This window comes from Vulpes vulpes, chromosome 16, assembly GCF_048418805.1.
Source record: "Vulpes vulpes isolate BD-2025 chromosome 16, VulVul3, whole genome shotgun sequence".
NCBI classification, from domain to species: domain Eukaryota; kingdom Metazoa; phylum Chordata; class Mammalia; order Carnivora; family Canidae; genus Vulpes; species Vulpes vulpes.
The window spans coordinates 57,344,911-57,365,689 of record NC_132795.1 but is presented as its reverse complement, the minus strand read 5'-3'; the positions used below and the strand labels follow the sequence as shown (position 1 = coordinate 57,365,689).

The 20,779-nt window shown below is 41.8% G+C and overlaps 1 protein-coding gene across 5 annotated transcripts in view; it reads left to right on the top strand.

Annotated features, from left to right (window-relative positions):
* HMGXB4 (HMG-box containing 4) overlaps nucleotides 1-20,779 on the top strand; it is a 31,116-nt gene that overhangs the window by 4,985 nt on the left and 5,352 nt on the right. For 3 of the 5 annotated variants that reach the window (XM_026010952.2, XM_072741483.1, XM_026010948.2), the window contains 7 exons: nucleotides 399-547; nucleotides 783-861; nucleotides 1,631-2,583; nucleotides 14,604-14,685; nucleotides 15,868-15,932; nucleotides 16,907-17,012; nucleotides 17,674-17,843. In XM_026010952.2, coding sequence (XP_025866737.1) covers nucleotides 1,699-2,583; nucleotides 14,604-14,685; nucleotides 15,868-15,932; nucleotides 16,907-17,012; nucleotides 17,674-17,843 — 1,308 coding nt within the window. In that variant the 5' untranslated portion in view covers nucleotides 399-547; nucleotides 783-861; nucleotides 1,631-1,698. Of the gene's footprint in view, nucleotides 1-398; nucleotides 548-782; nucleotides 862-968; nucleotides 1,084-1,630; nucleotides 2,584-14,603; nucleotides 14,686-15,867; nucleotides 15,933-16,906; nucleotides 17,013-17,673; nucleotides 17,844-20,779 lie in introns of all 5 variants that reach the window. The other 2 variants (XM_026010950.2, XM_026010951.2) reach the window with 1 other exon arrangement.

Here is a 20,779-nt window from a genome sequence, read left to right as displayed (position 1 = left end):
TCCTTGCCAGCTCCAGTGTGCAGGAGTCTGGGGATAGGAATCACATTTTGGACTCCCACAGAGCAGCACAGCACATGAATCCTTATTCTTTTCAGCCTTACCTCTGCAAGTCTGTGTCCACCTGCCAAATCACAACTAAGAAACCATGTCTGAGGATGCACATTGGGCCTTTGCATAGCGTGGAAGCATTGTTTCTTCAGGTTTGGTTCTTGTCATTTGCAGCCAGGTCATCAAAAAATACTCTTGTCCCCTTGGATCTTAGTCCTATATTCCAGTGGACTTGTTGAAACCTTATTTTAACTTGGAAATGGAGGGACGGTTGGATTACATACATGGTGATTTGTTTGTCACTTACTTGACCTTTCTCATTTCCTTTCCCAAACGAACCTGGCTTTCAGATTGCTTTGATGGTGATCACAACTCTGAGGACACAGGACTAGCTGCTGGCCGAAGCCAACGAGAAAAGAAACGTTCTTACAAAGATTTTTTAAGGGAAGAGGAAGAAATCGCTGCTCAGGTCAGAAATTCTTCCAAGAAGAAGTTAAAGGTAAATTCGAAACATTTGAATTAGGCAAGTTTTTAACTCTCCCGTCCTGTGTCCTAGTACTTGAGGAAAGAAGTATATTTTTAAAACCTTAAATAAACATCGTTCACTATTTTTAATATTTCCTGTGTTTTACTCTGTCTTCCTAAGTCAGAACTCAGAGAACAAAATTGGTGCCAAACTGCCTTTGCTTCATCGTCTTACTCATTGGTCAATTCTTCTTCCTCTTCAATTCCAGGATAGTGAACTTTATTTCTTGGGGACGGACACGCATAAGAAGAAGAGGAAGCACTCCTCTGATGATTACTACTATGGAGGTAAGGAGGGGAAAGGGCAGCAGGTGGGATGAACACATCACTGGTTCTTGGAGTCGGGGTAGGGGAAAGGGATCCAGATGTTGCTGACTCAGTGGCCTATTTAACAGGACAGTGGTTCTTGTTCTGAGTGCCGATAAACCAGTGTGAAGGAGGAGAGAGGTGGAGGGCTGGTATTTTGGAGGATTCAGCATAGAAGAACAGTCTTCATTTGTGATATACCAGGTACCAGGTTCCTTCTCCCCTCAATCATCCACTTATCTTCTGCCCATTGTTACCTAGCATCCCTTTGCCATATGTAGTCCTGGGCCCTCTGGCCTGCACCTGTGGGTTACTTCTTAGTCCAGTGCATATCCACTCACAAGACCAGTTTTTCTTAGCTCTCTTATACGCAAAGCTGATGAGACTAACCCTTTACTAGAATGGGCTTATCCTGAACACCGAAACAAATGACACTCTGTCTGCAGTGTAACCGAAATTGTAACTGCTCGTAATCCCACAGCTTAGTCCGTTCTTCCGGGTCTGTCCTCTCTGGTTGCTGTGAAGACTCAGTGCAGAGAAACAACTTCAGTGGCAAGAACTGTGTCCAGGGTCAGGCAACATCTACCAAGCCAAGAAGCACACGGGCATCATCAGGAATCAGTTGAAGGGACTCCCCTCAAATCATTTCTCTTAGCCTCTTCCTCACATTAGTTGAGTGTTTTTGGTGAGAGAGGAAACTTGTTGGAAGTTGGTTTGTCATGTGGACATTACTTCTCTTGATTATTTCCAGACATTTCGTCTTTGGAATCGTCACAGAAGAAAAAGAAAAAGTCTAGCCCGCAATCTGCCGATACAGCCATGGACCTGTTGAAAGCCATCACTTCCCCACTGGCAGCAGGCTCCAAGCCCTCCAAAAAGACAGGGGAAAAGTCTTCTAGTTCTTCAAGTCATTCAGAGAGTAAAAAAGAACACCACAGGAAGAAAGTAAGTGGAAGCAGTGGGGACCTGTCCCTGGAGGACGGTGGTTCCCACAAATCAAAAAAAATGAAACCGCTGTATGTCAACACAGAGACACTGACCCTTCGTGAGCCTGATGGCTTAAAGATGAAACTAATTCTCTCACCAAAGGAGAAGGGAAGCAGCTCAGTTGATGAGGAGCCTTTTCAGTACCCCTCTCAACAAGCTACTGTGAAAAAATCCTCTAAGAAATCAGCTCGGGATGAGCAAGGTGCTTTACTCCTAGGACATGAGTTACAGAGCTTTCTGAAAACAGCCCGGAAGAAGCACAAGTCCTCCTCAGACCCACATTCCTCTCCTGGCCCCGAAGGCTGTGGGTCAGATGCCTCCCAGTTCCCAGAGCCCCACAGTGCTAACCTTGATCTTTCAGGACTTGAACCTATTCTGGTAGAATCAGACTCCTCCTCTGGTGGGGAGCTAGAGGCCGGGGAGTTGGTCATTGATGACTCTTACCGGGAAATCAAGAAGAAAAAGAAGTCCAAGAAGAGCAAAAAGAAGAAGGACAAGGAGAAGCATAAAGAGAAGCGGCACTCCAAGTCCAAAAGAAGTTCAGGCCTTGCAGCTGCCCCAGCAGGAGAGGTCACACCTGGCCCTCCTCCTCCCAGCGTCCCACACACTGGAGCTGCTGCCCCTCCCCCTCCCCTGCCCAGCCTCCACACGGACGGGCACAGTGAGAAAAAAAAGAAAAAAGAGGAGAAAGACAGAGAGAGAGAGAGAGGAGAAAAGGTAAACCATTTTTTTAAGTGTTGGGGAGTGAGTGATGATAGTAGTAAGTGGACTTGGAATTAGGCAGCTGAGGTGAACTGCAGGGAGTGTGGTGAGGCCAATCTCATGGGATGACATGAGGTGTAAGATATTGCCAGGGACCAAGTCTCTCCAGTTCAAAAACAGGAGCAATCTTAATTTTTCATGGGTTTTTCGATAATGGTGGTCTCCCATCGTGCCAAGCATAGGTTTAGGGATACCGTTGAAATTGGAATTCACAGAAGAAGCCAAACCCAGTTCTTTTCACTGGGCAGCACTGTCTGCCTGGGGCAGTTGATAGAGATGAAAAGGTATTTTCTAGTTCGTTTTAAGAAACACATTTTCAAAATTAGGAAAATAACAACCCAGGTTAATGGAATGAATCAATGGCCTTCCACTAACTGGTGTGGGCCACTTTCTGGTATTATTTTTAGTGTCAAATGTATGTTCTTTCAACAGGCAAGTGCTTGCTGTTTACCCAGCCCAGTGCTCTAGGTGGTGTAGAGAGGTGCCAAGCTGGGCAGGACATAGCTCCAGACCTTCAGGAGCACACTGATTGCTGAGGAGATAGGAAGGAGAAATCAGCGACCTTGGTTGAACTTTCCTGCAGCTCAAGAAATCTAGCAGTTGTACTTTCAGGGCTGAGACTATGTTACTAAAGGATTTCTGTTAAAAAAGAAAAAAAAAAATAAGCTGTTTCCCCTGTTATCAAAGTAATGTATTAATTTTATAGAAATTTAGAAATTCAGACTTGTGGAAAGAAGGTCAAAAAACTTAGTTTTTCCACCTAAGGACAACCATTTTCTTCCTTTGTTTAGAGTTATGCAAACTGAAATGTCAGATTAAAGAGGAGATATTAAGAAGGAAAAAGTCAAGTATATTAAGAATTTGGAAATGGCAGTTTCACTTCAGTCTGTAATTGAGGTGTAAATTATGTTTCCCACTACAAAGAGTATCTTTTTTTTCCCTAAGATTTCTTTATTTTAGAGAGAGCACGTGCGCACGGCAGGAGTAGAGGGAGAAGAAGAGAGAAACTAAGCAGGCTCTGTGCTTAGCCCAGTGCAGAGCTCGATCTCAACACCCTGAGATCATGATGTGAGCTGAAACCAAGAGGCAGATGCCTAATTGACTCTACCACCCAGGTACTCCAAAGAGTGCCTTTTAAGTATGTATATCTCAGAAATTAAAAGCAAAACTATACCTTCCAAGCCAAGAATGAGTGTGAGCATAAAGAACTGGATAGTCAGGTCAGGTTTATATTCATTTGTTTATTTGAAAATTGCTTTGTTAAATCATACATATTCTGTGTAAGATTGTTATTTCTCCTGAGAATTTCCATTCTAGTAATATATGACAGAGCCATAACTAATCTTAGAGCACTGAATAGAGGAAGGCAGGGTGGTCAGAGAAAGCCTATAGAAGAGAAAGGATTTCAGTGGAAGGGAACACAAGAAAGCAGAAAGACATTTACAAAGTAGCCTAGCCTAGCCTAGTTCAAACAAGTGAACTCTAATCCTGCGTTTCTAACTGCCTGATAAATATTTCCACCTAGATGCCTTGGGTTCTTCATACCCATGTGTCACTAATTATGCTCATCATCCAGATTCCCAAACCTGCAGCTCCTCCTCCTGTGTTCTGTGTTCCCTGTGTCCTTCCAGTCAACCCAAACTCAAAACTATATGCTTTTTTTTGTTTTAAGATTTTATCTATTTATTCATGAGAGACACAGAGAGAGAGGCAGAGACACAGGCAGAGGGAGAAGCAGGCTCCATGCAGGGAGGCTGACATGGGACTCGATCCCGGGTCTCCAGAATCAGGTCCTGGGCTGAAGGCGGTGCTAAACTGCTGAGCCACCCGGGCTGCCCCGAAACTGTATGCTTATAATCATTTTTCTCAACACTTCATCATGAAACTTTTCAAACAAAAAGCTTTGAAATTTTAAAATTTGTACATATGCCACCCAATGAGATTCTGTAGTTACTGTTTTGCTCTTTGCTTTATCACACACCTATCCATCCATCAATCCAACTTTTATAATGTATTATAAATATAATGTAAATTATACATCTATAATGTGAATTATAGATACCATACACACCCCTAAAGACTTCAGCCTGCATATCATTAACTTAGGTTTAATATCTGGATTCAGGGCTTTTTTTTTTTCCACTAGAATTTACTTATGCACAAACGTACACATGTTTATATACCATTTGGTGAGTTTTGACAAATGCGCACAAACGTGACCAAACCTCTATCAAGATACAGACATTACTATCATCTGAAACAGCTTTCTCATACCCCTTCCCAGTCAGTCCTTACCCCTGGAGCCAACCACTATTCTGATTTTTTTCCCAGTTTTATATTTCATTTTTACATCTGTCTCTTCCCTGTTTTCCCTCTCCTCTGCCTATATTCACTCAAGTGTTGAGCCTAATATTATTCCTCCTTAATAACTTCCATGACTTTATGTCCTCCATTACCACTACCCCAACTTAGGCCTCATCCCTCCCTGTACTTAATGTGATACATGGCCTCCTTTCTGTTTCTTCCCCAATGCAATTAGTATACACTGATGCCAGAATGTTCTTAAGTACCACTTCGATGTTGACATCTGGTTCACCATCTTCAGTGGATCCTTACTGCCTTCACGTAAGAGCGTAAGCTTTGAGAGGCCCAGGATCGTGTCTGTCATGCTCTCCACTCCATACCTAGTGCTGAACCCACAGTCTGGCCTGTTGTAGTTAGTCCATAAGTACTTGCTGAAGGAATGAATAAATGTCAGAGTCCAAACTCTTGGTCAAGCATTCATAATTATCTGGGATTTAGTACTAAATCTTCCTTCTCAGCTGTACCTCTTAGTCTGCCTCACATGTACCGTGTGGAAACCAGACTTAGCCCTTACATTCTACCTCTGTTCCTTTGCTTGTTTTTATGGCAGTTTTTGTTCTCCATCTATTAAAGCTCTGCCTTCCCTTCAAGACCTAATCAAATGCTGCCTCTTCCAAGACATCCTGACCCTCCAGGCAGAATTAACTTCTGACTTCCCATAACACCTTGGCTGTGGGAAGTCACTGCACATTTTGTCCCTTGTGTTGGAGCTTTCTTTGTGCATATTCCGTTTCCTTTATTAAAGACTGTAAGCTCCCTGGGGACTGTCTTAGTCACCCTACCTTCAACTCCTTAATGTCCTTGCTAGGCATTTTGTGATAGAATATATGGATGCAAACATCAGTATTGAAAAGGTAGGTCAGGTGCAAATTGTAAAGAATTTTGAGTTAGTTAAGGATTTGGCAGCAGGCACTTTGGGCTTATGAGCAGGACTTAGATATACTCTCAGTGATCATTTAAGAATAAAGTGATAGCACTGCAGCAGGTGGGTGAGACTGAGGAGAGATTGTAACAGACTACCCAGGAGGTTATTATAGGCCGAGGTATCAGGTACTATAAAAGCCCAATAGAAACAGCTGAAGAGACAGATTCAGGAGAATCTCAAGGAAAAACTGACAAGATCTGACAATAGGGCTCAGATCTGGGAAAGCAGAAGCATAAACGAGTATAAAAATGGCCCCAAAGGTTTTGAAATTATAATCTCCTCCGGTGTAGGACTTACTTATAATTCCTTCATGTGGCTAGCACTTGCTAGTTTAAAAAAAAAAAAAAAAAAAAAGGTACTTTTGTTTATAGCAAAAAATTTATTAGGAACCAGTATCATGACTGTCCAAACCTGAGGTAGTCATGCTCTGAATGTAGTCATTTATCCAACAAGTATTTATGGAACATGTACCATGTTTTTTAAAACTTGACCTACACAGGAAAACTTGCTGTGGAGTTGTGTTTTTTGCTTTTTAGAGAGAGAGTGCTCATGCTTATGCACAGTGAGGGTAGGGAGTGGTACAGATAAAGATAGAGAATCTCAAGCAAGCTCCACTCCCAGCGTGGAGCCCAACATGGGACTCAGTTTCACGACTCTGAGATCATGACCTGGGCCAAAATCAAGAGTCGGACGTTTAACTGACTAAGCCACTCAGGTGCCCCATTCTGTAGAGTTTAAAAAAAAAAAAAATCCTTCCCTTGGTTTTGTTTCAGTAAAAAAGAACTATCTAAAAGTCCACCTAGAGATAGAAAGGAAGGTCTCAGGAATAGTGTTCCCTCAACTACAACAAACAGAGATGGGAAAGCCAACTGATAATGAGTGCTAAAAGCCTCTGTGTGCCCTTTCTACTTTAGGTCCTGTGACCAGGACTGGAACAAAAACAGAGAGAATCAAGAAGAATGGCTATTTTGGGAAAAGAAGATAAGTCAGGTTTAGACTCTTAAGATAGAAGTGTCAGGAGATTCAGCATATCGAAGGTTAAAAGTGTGGGCTGAGGAGCCAAACCACTTGAGTTCAAATCCTGGCTGTGCTACTTAGAAACTATATGCTGTTGGGCAAGTTGCATAATTTCTCCATATAGAAGGTATCGATGACAACAAACCTACCCAATAGGGTTGTTAAGGGTTAAACAATAATAAATGTAAAAGGATTTACTTAGGACCACAGTGTGCCAAGGCCCCCTGGGGCCACAGCCAACTCACAGGGGCACCACTGGATATTTTAAATATATTGAATTTTCAAGAGAAATAGCAGTATGTGACATCAATCAGAAACCTTAGGAACAACTAGTTTGAGGTAATTCATGGTTATAACATCTTACCATGTTATATTCCTTTCAATACCATGTCTTTTCAAAACTAGTCTTCCATGGTAGCTATGATAAAAAAACAAGTACCGCATGAAAACCCACATGGGCTCCTAGGTAGGTTCAGGAACTCTGGCTTTGCACATTAGTGAGCATTTGATAAAAGTTACTTGTTACAGTCGTCAACTCGGGAGACATTCCAGAGAGCAGTGGAAATGCAAGACCTGGAACTCGGTAGAGCAGTTGAAACTAGGGTGAGAACTGGAGTATTCCTATACAATAAATGAAATCCATGAGCTGATAAGAGGAAGTAGAGCCCAGAGCAGAATCCTATAAAGCATGCACCTTGGGACACCAGAGAAGGAAGAGGGAGCCAGTGGTGTTAGAGGAGAAACCAGAGAGGGACCAGTGTCACAGAAGTCAGGGAGCAGACTGTTCGAGAATAGACTGGACTCCCAGTAGAGAGGATGAGAAGCTCCACTACAGCAGGGAGAATGGGAGCCAGCCTGGCACAGTCCATACAGAAGTGAGAAGCTAAGGCAGCAGGGGCGGAACTCTAATTGGACAATCTTGATACAGGTGAGGGGACTGGGCTCTGCCTCTGGTGAAAGGTAATGCTCTCAGTGCTGAATTTTGTTTGGGGAGGGACTTTGTGCGGTTTTTATTTGTTTGCTTGTGTGTTGGTTTGTTGTTGAATCCTGCTTTCTGAGAAGTTGTAGAGCAATCATCTGGTGATATCTTGATGATGTCCCCTTTAAGGTCATCCCAGTGGAGTGGAAGTTTTTGTTTGTATTAGAGGAACAGGATCCAGTAACTTTTCAAAGTACCTTACTTTGGGTTTTACTAAATCAATAAAAGCCCACTCACTACCACTCAAAATAATATGTGTGATGTTGCCACTTCAGAGGCATTCCTTCAGTTATCTCTATGTTTCCAGAATGTTCATGTTTCCTCTAAGCAAGCTGAGGCCAGCCAGATGGCCTCGTATCCAGCACACTGAGACACTGTTGTTTTTTTTGGTTTTTTGGGGTTTTTTTAATTTTTATTTATTTATGATAGTCACACACACAGAGAGAGAGAGAGAGGCAGAGACACAGGCAGAGGGAGAAGCAGGCTCCATGCACCGGGAGCCCGACGTGGGATTCGATCCCGGGTCTCCAGGATCGCGCCCTGGGCCAAAGGCAGGCGCTAAACCGCTGCGCCACCCAGGGATCCCGAGACACTGTTGTTGATGGAGTGATACACTAAAGTCTCAGCTATAGCTAGACTTGGGATGACATTACACACATTATCCCTCTGGTAAAACTGAAGTTGAGTGACAACAGTGATAAATGGTAAAAGTCAGTAGCTACCGTCTAGTGCGTGCCTGCTGTGTCCCAGGCTCTCCTGGGCATTTGGCATCTCTAACAGTCTTGACTGATGGTATCAGTAGCCCCATCTGACAGAGGAAGAAGCTGAGAAGAAAAGACGTGAAGCTGGGATTTTTTTAATTCAATTAATTAACATAATGTATTCTTAGTTTCAGAAGTAGAGGTCAGTGATGCATCACCCTTATATAATACCCATTACAGAGCTGGAATTTTAATAGAGGTTTCATTAGTCCCATGCCTAAACTCTTTCAGCTATACCACATACCTTTCTAAAACTTCCAGAGATGGTTGTCCAGTGCTGTGTGTCTTTGTCAAAGCTGGGAGTAGGTTCTAGGTCAAAGGATACCAAACCAACCAACACCATGTGCTAGTGTCTGAGATCAGTCTAAGTGAGACATAGAGATGTTTCTAAGTCAAAGAGGCAGAGTGTGATGAAGTGCAGACAGCCTGGGGTCCTTGTTCTAGTCTGCTGCTTACCAGCTATTCTTTGGTGATGCTTCCTCACTGCTTGTTTGCAAAATGCAGCTGTTTAGATTAATAGCAGATACACATAACACAGTCCAGGGCCTGGCCCTATAAATACCCGTGGTTATAATTACTGTTTTTTATCCCAAGTTCTTCAAATGCATAACGTATGCTTGAAAACATCTTTTTAAAGCTTTTTTTTCCTCATCTGGTCATTTCTCGTATTAGACCAAGCTAGGGGACTATGCTTTTATGGTTTTGTGTTTGTTTTGCTCTTCTTTATAGTATAACACCCACCATGTAGGAAGCAGACTCTGCAGTTATCTCACCTGTTCAGACAACCGTGAAGATCTAGAAAGAAAACAGGGTCTCCAAGAAGCAAAAGCAAGTGTCCTGCAGCTCATTGGAGCGTTTCCTGGGTGCAGGGGGAAGGCAGGCTGGCCAGAGATGAATCACGTGACCTCTCTGACCCTTTGTTAGAAGGGCAAACTAGTACCCAGCCCGCTGCACCTTTAGGGGCCTATGAAAGTCAGAGGAGGTAATGAAGTGGATTCACACTCTGCCCCTTTCACACACAATTCTGAGACTTTGTTATCCATCTAGTGCATGTTTCTTCTGCTCTTTAGTTGTGCCGGGCAGTGGCGAGGTGCAGTGGATTAAAGATGAATAAGATGCTGTGCCGGCCAGCTTCCCATCAAAGAGCACTCTGGGTGTAGGAAGAGGTCAGAAAGTATTTCAGTGAGTCGAGCCCCAGCACAGGCTTGTGCGGGGTGCCAGGGACAGGGGTGAGTACAAGGGAAGCCTGGGATGTCAGAAAAGGTCTCCTCGGGCAGGCTGTTATCATCTGAACTGAATCTTAGGACCAAATAGGAAGTAACAGGTAGAGATGAGGAGTAAGGCATCTCATTTGAGGAATGAAAGGTACTGTGAATGAAGGTATTGAGATACCGGAAGGCTGAGGACGTTCAGAAAATTGCAGGAAGTCCTTGTGACTGAAGTGGAGCCAGCAGGTTAGAGAAAGCTCCTAAGGGCGGACCTGCCTTCTAGAAGGCAATGGTGGAGCAGAGTTACAATTAGTAAATTACCAACAGAACAGCTCTGTCTTTGGTTTTTAAGATGATCTAAAGGCTGCACTGAGTGTTTTATCTGTGGTGTATCAGTGAATTTTTACAGGAACCCAGTGAGGTAAAGGCAGTATAATCTCCATTTCACAAAAATAAGCTCCAAGAAGTGAAATAACCCACCCAGGGCACCCTTCTGTTCAGAGGCAGAGCAGGAATCTGCACCCAGGTCTTTGTGATTGCAGGATCCATGCTGTTTCCACCACATAGAAATGTTGTTTAGTATTCAGTGGTGTATTATGAGAGAGAAGTATAGAGTATGTTTTAGAAATATTTCCATTCAGAATGGTTTGAATAAAAGCTTTGGTGTGAAAACCTTACTTCTTTGGCACCCTTTCCTTTAGCCAGATCAGATTTAGGGATCTCGGTCAAATTAGTTCAGAACATCAGATGGTATCATGGTTACAAGTACGGGCTCTGAAGCCAGACTGTCTGCATTCATTCAGGTGCTAGCTGACTCCTACATGTATGACTGTGGATGTCAGTTTCCTCGTCTTTAAAATGGCAGGAATGGGGCACCTGACTCAGTAGAGCTCAACAACTCTTGATCTTGGGGTTGTGAGTGTGAGCCCCAAGTTGGGTGGAAAGATTAAAAAATTTAAAAAATTAAAAAATAAAATGGCAATAATAATGAATTTACCTCATAGGGTTGCTGTAAGGTTTAAATGAGTTTCTACAGATAAAGCTTTTATACATCTTCTCCTACATAGTATTAATATCACTGAAGCAATTGGATTTTTGTCATCAGCAGAAGAAAACCAAGGGTTTTTTTGTGGGTTTTGGTTTGTTTCATTTCGTTTCATTTTGCTTTATTGGGGCGTGAGGGGAAGAGTGTGCAGAGGGAGAGAGAATCTTAAACAGATTCCATTCCCAGTGCAGAGCCCTATGAGTCTCATGACCCTGAGATTATGACCTGAGCTGAAATCAAGAGTCGGATGCTTAACCGACTGAACCATCCAGGCACCCCTTGTTTTGTTTTAAGATTTTGTTTATTTTTATTTATTTTAGAGCAAGAGAAAGCTCACGTGCATGGGCACAAGCAGAAGGGGGGATGAGGGGGAGGGAGAGAAACTTGAGTAGAGTCTACAGTGAGCATGGAGCCCAACACAGGGCTTGATCTCATGACCCTGAGATCATAACCTAAGCTGAAACCAAGAGTCTTAACCAACTGAGCCACCCAGGTGCCCCAAGCCAAGTTTGTTTTGTTTTGTTTTTTATTCCACGTTTTATTTTTGAGATTTACAAGTTATGTTTTGCCTTAACCCTCAGATGTTTTATCCTTTAAAAATGTTCTTAAACTAGAGTTTTGGGTGGGTTTGAAGAGATTTTCCTCAGATCATCAAAGTTAAAACTTTAAACATGACTGCTTTATAAAGAGCATTAAGAAGTTACTCTTTGAAAGGTCTTGGTATTGTGCTATATGTCATCAAACACTTAAAAGGAGGTTCTGGCTGCACAGTTACAACATCATGAGTCATACTTAGCAAGTGGATTTGTTGGGAGTCACTTGCTACTAATAATAAAGTATCCAAGTTTTTGAAATATTAACATTGTATTAAGGGGAGTCCTTGTTACTCCAGATATAAACACTGTGATGCTTTTGCAATGCTGAATGTTTTCTTGCATTAGAAAGTCTAGATTAAGGCCTTGTAAGTAAGTAAGAAAGTAAGTAAGGCCTTGTATTTAGAACCACGTGGAACTGTTTTGTATGCATAGAGATCATCATTATTTGTATATTTCTAACTACTAAGCTACATTCAGAAAAATCTCTGTGCCCTGGAGAAAGTTTAACACTTCAGTTTGAATTCCAGACTTTCAGTACACAGAGCAGAAGAGGGTTGCATTTAGCACAAAGGTTAGGATCTCAGGTCAGCACATAAGGTAAAAATTGTAAGGGGTCCAAGTTTCCCTGAAAATCCCTTAGGAAGGCCAGCTTCACAACGAAGGCTGACAGACTCCAGGTCCAACAGAGTGTCAGCCCAGTGCAGCTGGTGTCTTCTCAGCCCCAGGTGAAGTCATTGGCATTGGTTCAGGAGCCATAATTATTTTTAAAATTATGTTAGCTACAAATAACAGAATCAGACTTGAGTAGCGAGTTGCACACACTAAGATATACAGGAACTTTCTAGGGAAAGCAGGATTATGCTCTTTGTCACACTAGCTCCAAGAAAATAAGTTCATGGAATCATCTAATCAGTCCATCCCTCTCTCTCACAAATGGCCAAATATAGAACTTATGTGAACTCTACTCCATTCTATCTGTGGCCCATAAAAGGGGATTTGAAAGAATTGAGCCTTAGTTAGAACCCTTAGAACATTTGGGGATATGCAGCTTGCTTCTAAATTAATATTAAAGATGCACCCAGAACTCACTTCCATAGCATCTTAAAACAGGACTGGCTTCACCAAATCTCCATAAATAGGACCTTCTCTATGTAGATGAAATGGTTAAAGTAAAGACCTTGCTACTGTTTCCTTTATCTGTTGAGGTCAAATGATTTTTACCCTATTATTCGTTACCAACATTCCTTATGTTACAAAACAAAACAAAACAAAAAAAAAAACCTTGTATTGGCTTTTTGGTTGCTGTAATTTCTATTTTGAAAAATACAGAGTGAATAGAAAAGAGCTAATAATTGGTTTTCCATTGTAGCCTAACAAATTACCACAAATTTGGCAATTTAAAACAACATCTACTATTATCTCACAGATCTATAGATCAGAAGTCCAGACAGGGCTCAACTGGGTTCTCTGCTGGTCTCTCACAAGACTGAATCAGGGTGTTCCCCGAGCAGGGTTCTCCTCTGACACAAGAGGTCCTCTTCAGGCTGTCGGCAGCATTCAGTTCCTTGCAGTTATAGAACTCATGGCAACTGTTTTCCTTAAGTTCAAGGCTAGCAAGAGGGTGTCTGCTGTTGTGTCTCATCTCTTTCAAGGGCTCGTCTGACTTACTCAGGATAAGTCAAACTTATTCAGGATGCTCTCCCTTTTGATTAACTCAAAATCAACTCACTAGGGCCATGGGACACCTGGGTGGCTCAGTCAGTTAATCATCCAACACTTGATTTTGGCTCAGGTCGTGATCTCAGAGTTGTGAGATTGAGCCCTGCTTCCGGCTCTGCACTTAGCTCAGAGTCTGCTTAAGATTAAGATTCTCTCTCCGTACCCCCTAGCCCCGCCCTGCTCACTCCATGAACGCACACACGTGTCCATACTCTCTCTCTCTCAAATAATTTTTTACATATAAAAACGGTTAACTCACTAGGGACCTTAACTACGTCTGCAAAGTTCCCTTTGCCATATAACAACAATCACGAGAGTGATTTCCCACCACATTCACCAGTCCTGCCCACACTCACGGGGAGGGCATTATACAGGGCAGTGTATATCAGGGGCCAAAATCATGGGAGCCATCTTAGAATTCTGCCTACCAGAAAAATAATGCTGTAATAATGTTATCAAGTACCTACGGAAGTGCCAGATACTGTTTGATTAATTTCCACCCCTAGGTTAAATGGTATTACCCACGTTTAAACTAAAGGGAAACTAAAGCTCAGGGAAATGAAACAGTTTGTGTTGCTAATAAGTAGTATGGTCAGGATTCTAACCTAGATCTGGTGGCATTCAAAACCCACAATCTTTCCATTTTGCTGTACCACCTTGCTAAACCCTGTAACTCTTCCCTCCCTGCTTGTGGAGGTGTCATAATACAGTGAAGAATGAACATGCTTCAAGTAGCACAAAGCAGTTTGTTAAAGTGAGAGGGGTTCATCTTACACTGACTACCAAAGAATTGTCTTCAGCTATTTATTTACTTCTCGCCCTGGACCACAAGAATGTGAGTAATAACATAATGATAAACTACAAGCAACAGGAAAAGCAAGATCAGGAAACTATAAGATAAGAAATCAAAACCAGAGGAACAAAATGAACATAGATTTGGCTCTTGGCTTTCTGGTCCCAGGGTAAAGGGAAATTACATGGTTCTTACTTTCAAAGGCGAGCAAAATAGCTCAGTAGAGGTAAAGGTTTTCTCAGCATGTAGTTTTCAAAGAAATGTGTAACATGGGATTTTGTGTAGGAAGAATGAATGGCCTTACAAGTAATTATCAAGTAGCTGCAACAACCTGAGAAATCTAAAAATAATTTAGCATGTGATTTTATTAAATAAATACTAAATATAATTACAAATGAAATATAATTAAAAGTTATCCTGCTTGAGAAGTTGATTAGGGGTTTAGAACTCTTCCCTTAATGAAAAAGTAGAGGTCTCTTTCTGTTTTGTAACTATGGATTCAAGGTGTTCTAATGAAGTCTTGTGTTCTAATGAAGTCTTATCCTGTTCTATTTTTATGTGATACTAGCCAAAAAAGAAGAACATGTCAGCCTACCAGGTCTTCTGTAAAGAGTATCGGGTAACCATCGTGGCTGACCATCCAGGTATAGGTAAGAACATTTCCAATCTTCAGTTTTTTTACTTTCCATTTATATCTCTGCAGCAGTGCCAGTCAGCAGGCACCTTGTTCCTATCTTATTAAAATAACACAAATCTCATTTTTCCCCTCGGTTCTGAAGTCGCTTTAGATTTCATCCAAGTTCACTCCATCCATAAAAGAGAGAACTTTTCTGTTGATAGCTCTTAAACTGATAAAATGGGAAATTGAGTAAAAATAAATGTTCTGAAGCACAGTACATAAATCCGTAGTTGTTTATCTCCAAGATCCTACAGCTGACCTTTCCCTTTATCTGGCCCTTGGGTGTGAGTTACAGTGAGAGGCCTTACATTGCTCATATTTGTCTCTGTGTCAGAAGTTAGTGAGGTGAGAAAAAGACTGCGCCACAGACCTTGACAAGTGGCTTCACCTCTACAGTTCTCATTTGCCTAATGTGTACAATAGCTTCACAACCTGCTTGTCAAGGTTGTTGTGAGGCACAGGGAAAGTACCATGAAAGATCTGAGTGCTTTATAAAGCATGACCTTGCCACACAAATGGAAGGGCAACTTTGCACATCTAGAGAACTGCTTCTGGGCTGCTCGAGGGAAATCCTTTGGGTCTCCGCTCTCAAAACTTGGTAAAAATGGAACCATTTTTATCAAATTCTATAGAACGTGTTTTCTTTAACCTAAGTTGATAAGCTCTTAAAATGAGATCGCATTAGGGTAGCCGGGGTGGCTCAGTGGTTTGGCACCTGCTTTCATGATCCTGGGGACCCGGGATCGAGTCCCACGTCGGGCTCCCTGCATGGAGCCTGCTTCTCCCTCTGCCTGTATCTCTGCCTCTCTCTCTCCCTGCGTCTCTCATGAATAAATAAATAAAATATTTAAAAAATAAAAAATAAAATGAGATCAAATTAAAAGACACCAGAAAGATGCTCAAGGGATAAATCCCTGGAGAATAGATATGGGAGAATTTGAGCCTATCTCATAACCACCAAAATAGCCATCTCCCTCCCTAGAGAAAAGAATCAAGAGAAGTGATGGGCTTTTAGTTTGGTTTTCTGAAAGAACCTTGTGCTATTTAAATCTGAGCTAGAAAATCCTTTTTCTAGTTTTTGCTCTTACCAATCTTCTGTTTGATTTATAGTCAGACCTTTACTGTGTTACATTCTTTTTACTCTCTATGTCAGATTTTGGGGAACTTAGTAAAAAACTGGCTGAGGTGTGGAAGCAGTTGCCAGAAAAGGACAAACTGGTAAGTACACTTTTTTACACACAGTTTTCATTGCTTTATGCCAAAATGTGTAATTCTCCTATAGCCCATCCAGCCAACAGTGAAAACATTTTTAAAAAATCACAAATCAATAGAAAATGGTTTGGCAGAGGGTGTTAACACTGGCTGTGCCAGTGTGCTCTAGTGAAGATACAGCCTCAGCGAAGCCATCTTTTCTAGCCTCACCTAGTTGTTTTCCAACAACCTTACATTTGAGCCAAAAGATGACCTAACTTGGGCAGCGATTAAGGGGGTCAAAAGAGAATCTAAAATCAGCCCTTTCCTGCAAACAGCCACTGGTGAGGCTATGTCTGAGAATGGAGGAAGGTCTTCTGCCTCCTGGTTACTGCCAATAATAAAAATAGGGGCTGTGCTTCCTAGGTGAGCCCGTTGCAGGTCATCATCCTCATTGGCCATTACCAAATAATGTACCCCATTTTCAAGAAGACAGGAAGACAAGGTAATAGTCCTATCAGAATCATTTCCAGTCACTCCCCAACCAGCTGTTGTAAAGGTGGTCTGGGAATTCATCTGGGTAAAACAAAAATATTTGTCACTCACGTAGGTTATTTTCCGTTCCCATTTTCCATGTCATTGTCATCCTGTGATTGGCATTACCAACCAGCAGGTTAAGATAACTATTTGAACCCCATGGGCATCATACTGACCCACATGTTTACCCTGTGATTTTACATTTTGATCCACGAGTGATTGCAAAATCAATGCCAAGACCTACCCATTAGCATAGAGGCACATTTATAGTTCTCCATTAAGTTATCACTGTAGTTAGCATCTGAGGACTATCTGGTAACCCTTCAGCTTCAAAATTGCTTTTCAACCCCTGCCTACCCACCTCCAGGCTTCCCTTTCTTTCCTTCACTTTCCATGACTGCTTTCCCTTTTACGTCTTGTTCTGTTTCATTATCATAATTTATTTGGCCCTGATCTGACTACAGATTTGGAAGCAAAAAGCTCAGTATCTTCAGCACAAACAGAACAAAGCAGAAGCTACAACTGTGAAAAGAAAAGCATCCTGCTCAGAAGTTCCTGTGAAAGTGAAAGGTAGGGCAGCCCGGGTGGCTCAGTGGTTTAGCGCCGCCTTCAGCCCAGGGTGTGATCCTGGAAACCCGGGATTGAGGCCCACGTCGGGCTCCCTTGCGTGGAGCCTGCTTCTCCCTCTGCCTGTGTCTCTGCCTCTCTCTCTCTCTCTCTCTCTCTCTGTGTGTCTCTCATGAATGAATAAATAAATTCTTTAAAAGAAAAAAAAAAAGTGAAAGGTAGTGACTATAGCCCTCTCATCCTTAGAGTGTTGTGAATCTTGCTGCCTTACTAGAAATTGGGAGAGCAGCTATATCAGAAGCAGATCTTGATACCCAGATGTTATTACTGAATATTACAGATTGCAAAAAATTGTAGAAAATGTAAATCAGAAGTTAGCAAACTTTTTTTAAGAGGCCAGAGAGTAAATACTTTAGGTCTTGTGTCTTTATGTCCATATTCTCTGTCACATATTCTTCTTTATTTTTTCTACAACCATATAAAAATGTAAAGCCATGTTTAGCTTACAGGCTGTACAAAACAAGTGATGGGCCATATCTGGCCCACAGTCCAAAGCTTTGCTAATGCCTGGTATAACTCATAAAGGAGGAAAACTGTAAGAACATTTGTATGGTGTTCCAGGCCACGGGTGAGCTTTATCTCTCTGTTTCATCTCTGTCCTCAGCTTCCTCTGCAGGAGTACTGTCACCCCAAAAGAAATCCCCACCCACCACCATGCTGTTGCCAGCCTCTCCAGCCAAAGCCCCTGAGACAGAACCCATTGATGTTGCTGCTCATCTACAGCTACTGGGAGAGTCCTTAAGCCTCATTGGACACCGCCTGCAGGAAACTGAGGTCAGTGTGACTGTCAGCATAGCCTGTTTCTGATAGGATGTGAATCCATTTACTTCTTCCACATACATCCATTGAGCAACTACTACTGTGTGCTAGATTATGCAGGTGCTCAGGAGACAATGACAAAGAAGATACATGCTAGTAAAAACATCTAGAGATTTGGAATCTTCCTACTGGCCTTCAAAGTTTACACTTACACCATCCTATTGAACAATGGTACAAAAAGGAGTTAGAATCTCCTGTAACTTGGGATGCCTGCGTGCTCAGTGGCTGAGGATCTGCCTTTGGCTTAGGTCATGATCCCGGTGTACTGGGATCGAGTCCCGTGTATGCTCCCCATAGGGAGCTTCCTTCTCCCTCTGCCTATGTCTCTGCCTCTCTCTCTCTCTGTCTCTCACGAATAAATAAAAAAAAATTTTTTTTAAAGAATCTCCTATAACTTTTTTCCCCATTTTTACTGAGATACAATTGACATATAATCCTGTAACTCACTTTGATTTTTTTAAAAATGCAATGGGGAAAAAATGAATACAAATCCCATGGAAGTTTTTTTTTTTTAATTTTTTTTTATTTATTTATGATAGTCACACAGAGAGAGAGAGAGAGAGGCAGAGACACAGGCAGAGGGAGAAGCAGGCCCCATGCACCGGGAGCCCGACGTGGGACTCGATCCCGGGTCTCCAGGATCGCGCCCTGGGCCAAAGGCAGGCGCCAAACCGCTGCGCCACCCAGGGATCCCGGAAGTTTTAATCACTAGGACAGTTTGAATAAACACATTTCCAATAAAGTCTCGAATAAACAGAGTAAGCTGTATGGGAGATTAAGAGTACCTCTACTTCTCTGAAAATGGATAGCAAGGGGCACCCTGGGTGGCACAGTCCGTTAAGGGTCTGACTGGGTTTTTGGCTCAGGCCAAGATCTTGGTCATGAGACTGAGACCTGTGTCACAGGACTGAGTACAGAGTCCGTTCAGTGCCTCTGCCTCTGCCCCCCACCCCCACCCATGTGCTCTCTCTTATGTTCTCTAAAATAAATAAATAAATAAATCCAGAAAGAAAGGAAAGAAAGAAAGAGAGAAAGAGAGAGAGAGAAAGGGAAGGAAAGGAAAGGAAAGGAAAAAAGAAAGAAAGAAAAGAAAAGAAGTAGCAAGTAGGGAAATTGAGGTTCTCAAGCTCTTCATTACTCAGCGTTGAATTATACAGTGCTGTGTGCCCTAGGGAGATCTTTGTCCTTTTAAGCTTCAATTTCAAAATCACTTAACCTGCAAAGCTGTCATGTTCCATTTCTATTACCATATTCAGTTTCTAATCATATTGCCCCCTTGGCTAACTCAGTAGTGTATCTCAGGTTTCCACTGGGTCCTAATAGGACATTCCAGCAAAGAAATCAGTCTCAGCTACTAAAGCCATTTATTTCTAAGCTGAGAAGTCAGTATAGGAGTATAAAACCATTCACTTGCTTCTCTGTGGAAGTCGAATTATTATGCAACAAATAAAATGCCAGAGGCGACAAAAAATGAAAATTATCTAAGTTTTTTGGCTAATTTCAATAACTTAGCAAATTTCAAAACAACTAAGTATTTTCATATAGACTCATATATTTGAATAGATCTAGATATTTCCAGAGTAAAATATTCTGGGATCCTTATTTATTTTTCATACTTAGTCATTCTTAGTTTCCTAAAAGGTTAGAAGTAAAAATGATTTGTTTTATGCACCTTCCATACTCCACACTTCCCCCGATATTTCCATTTAGTTTGGCAAATACTTATTAAGTATGTAGACATTATTCCAAAAATGTGGGGGAGTAGAAAATCTGACTTGCTTCCTGATGGTATCATTAGAAAACTTACAGTCTCACTAGAAAGGTAGAACATATACATAATCGGCAGTTGAAACAAGCCAGAGGGGATCCCTGGGTGGCTCCAGCAGTTTGGTGCCTGCCTTCAGCCCAGGGTGTGATCCTGAAGTCCCAGGATCGAGTCCCACATCCGGCTTCTGCATGGAGCCTGCTTCTCTCTCTGCCTGTGTCTCTGCCTCTCTCTCTCTCTGTGTATCTCTCGTGAATAAATAAATTAAAACATATAAAAATCTTTTTAAAAAATAAATAAATAAAATAAGCCAGCTTCTGAGAGCAGCTGCTTTGAGAGAGTAACACATACACATGACCAGAAAAGGGAAAAACTTGCACAGGTTCCCCAGCCCACTCTATTTTATGTAACAAACAGTCTTGTTGAGATACAGATCACACACCATAAAGTTCACCTTTTTGGAACTGTAGAATTTAGTGGTTTTCAGTATATTCACAGAATCGTGGCCCCATCGCTACCTAATTACAGAATATTTTCTTTACTCCCAAAGGAAACTCCACACCCATTAGCAGTAATTCCCCACCCGCTCTAGTCCACCTTTTTGCAGGCTTCAGTCACTTGCATATATCCTCACAATTTTGCGATTTCCCTGTATTACTCACACTGTTATTTATCTTATATTTTTATTTAAATAAATCTATCTGCTTTCACAATGCTATCCTTGACATCACAAAACTGATATTCTAATTTTTTTTAATACTGTATATCACGGTAGGTATATATCAAGATAATTAATGTTCACCTATATGCCTATATAGAAATTACATACTATACTCTAAGGAACCTATATAGAAATTACATACTATACTCTAAGGAACCTATATAGAAATTACATACTATACTCTAAGGAACATGGATGTCACTCATTTATAGATTGGATAGCAGGAGCCTAATAAAATTAAGTGACTATTACAAGTTGACACACTGTGACAGAGCCCAACCTGTGTTGCTCCTACCCTGACTCCCTCTGTTGCTCTGTGCTAGCTGATGCAGAGAGAGTAGCTAGAGAACAAAGAGAGTTAGGGGGAGTCAGGAGAGGTTTTCTGGTTCAAAACCAGAGAACCGT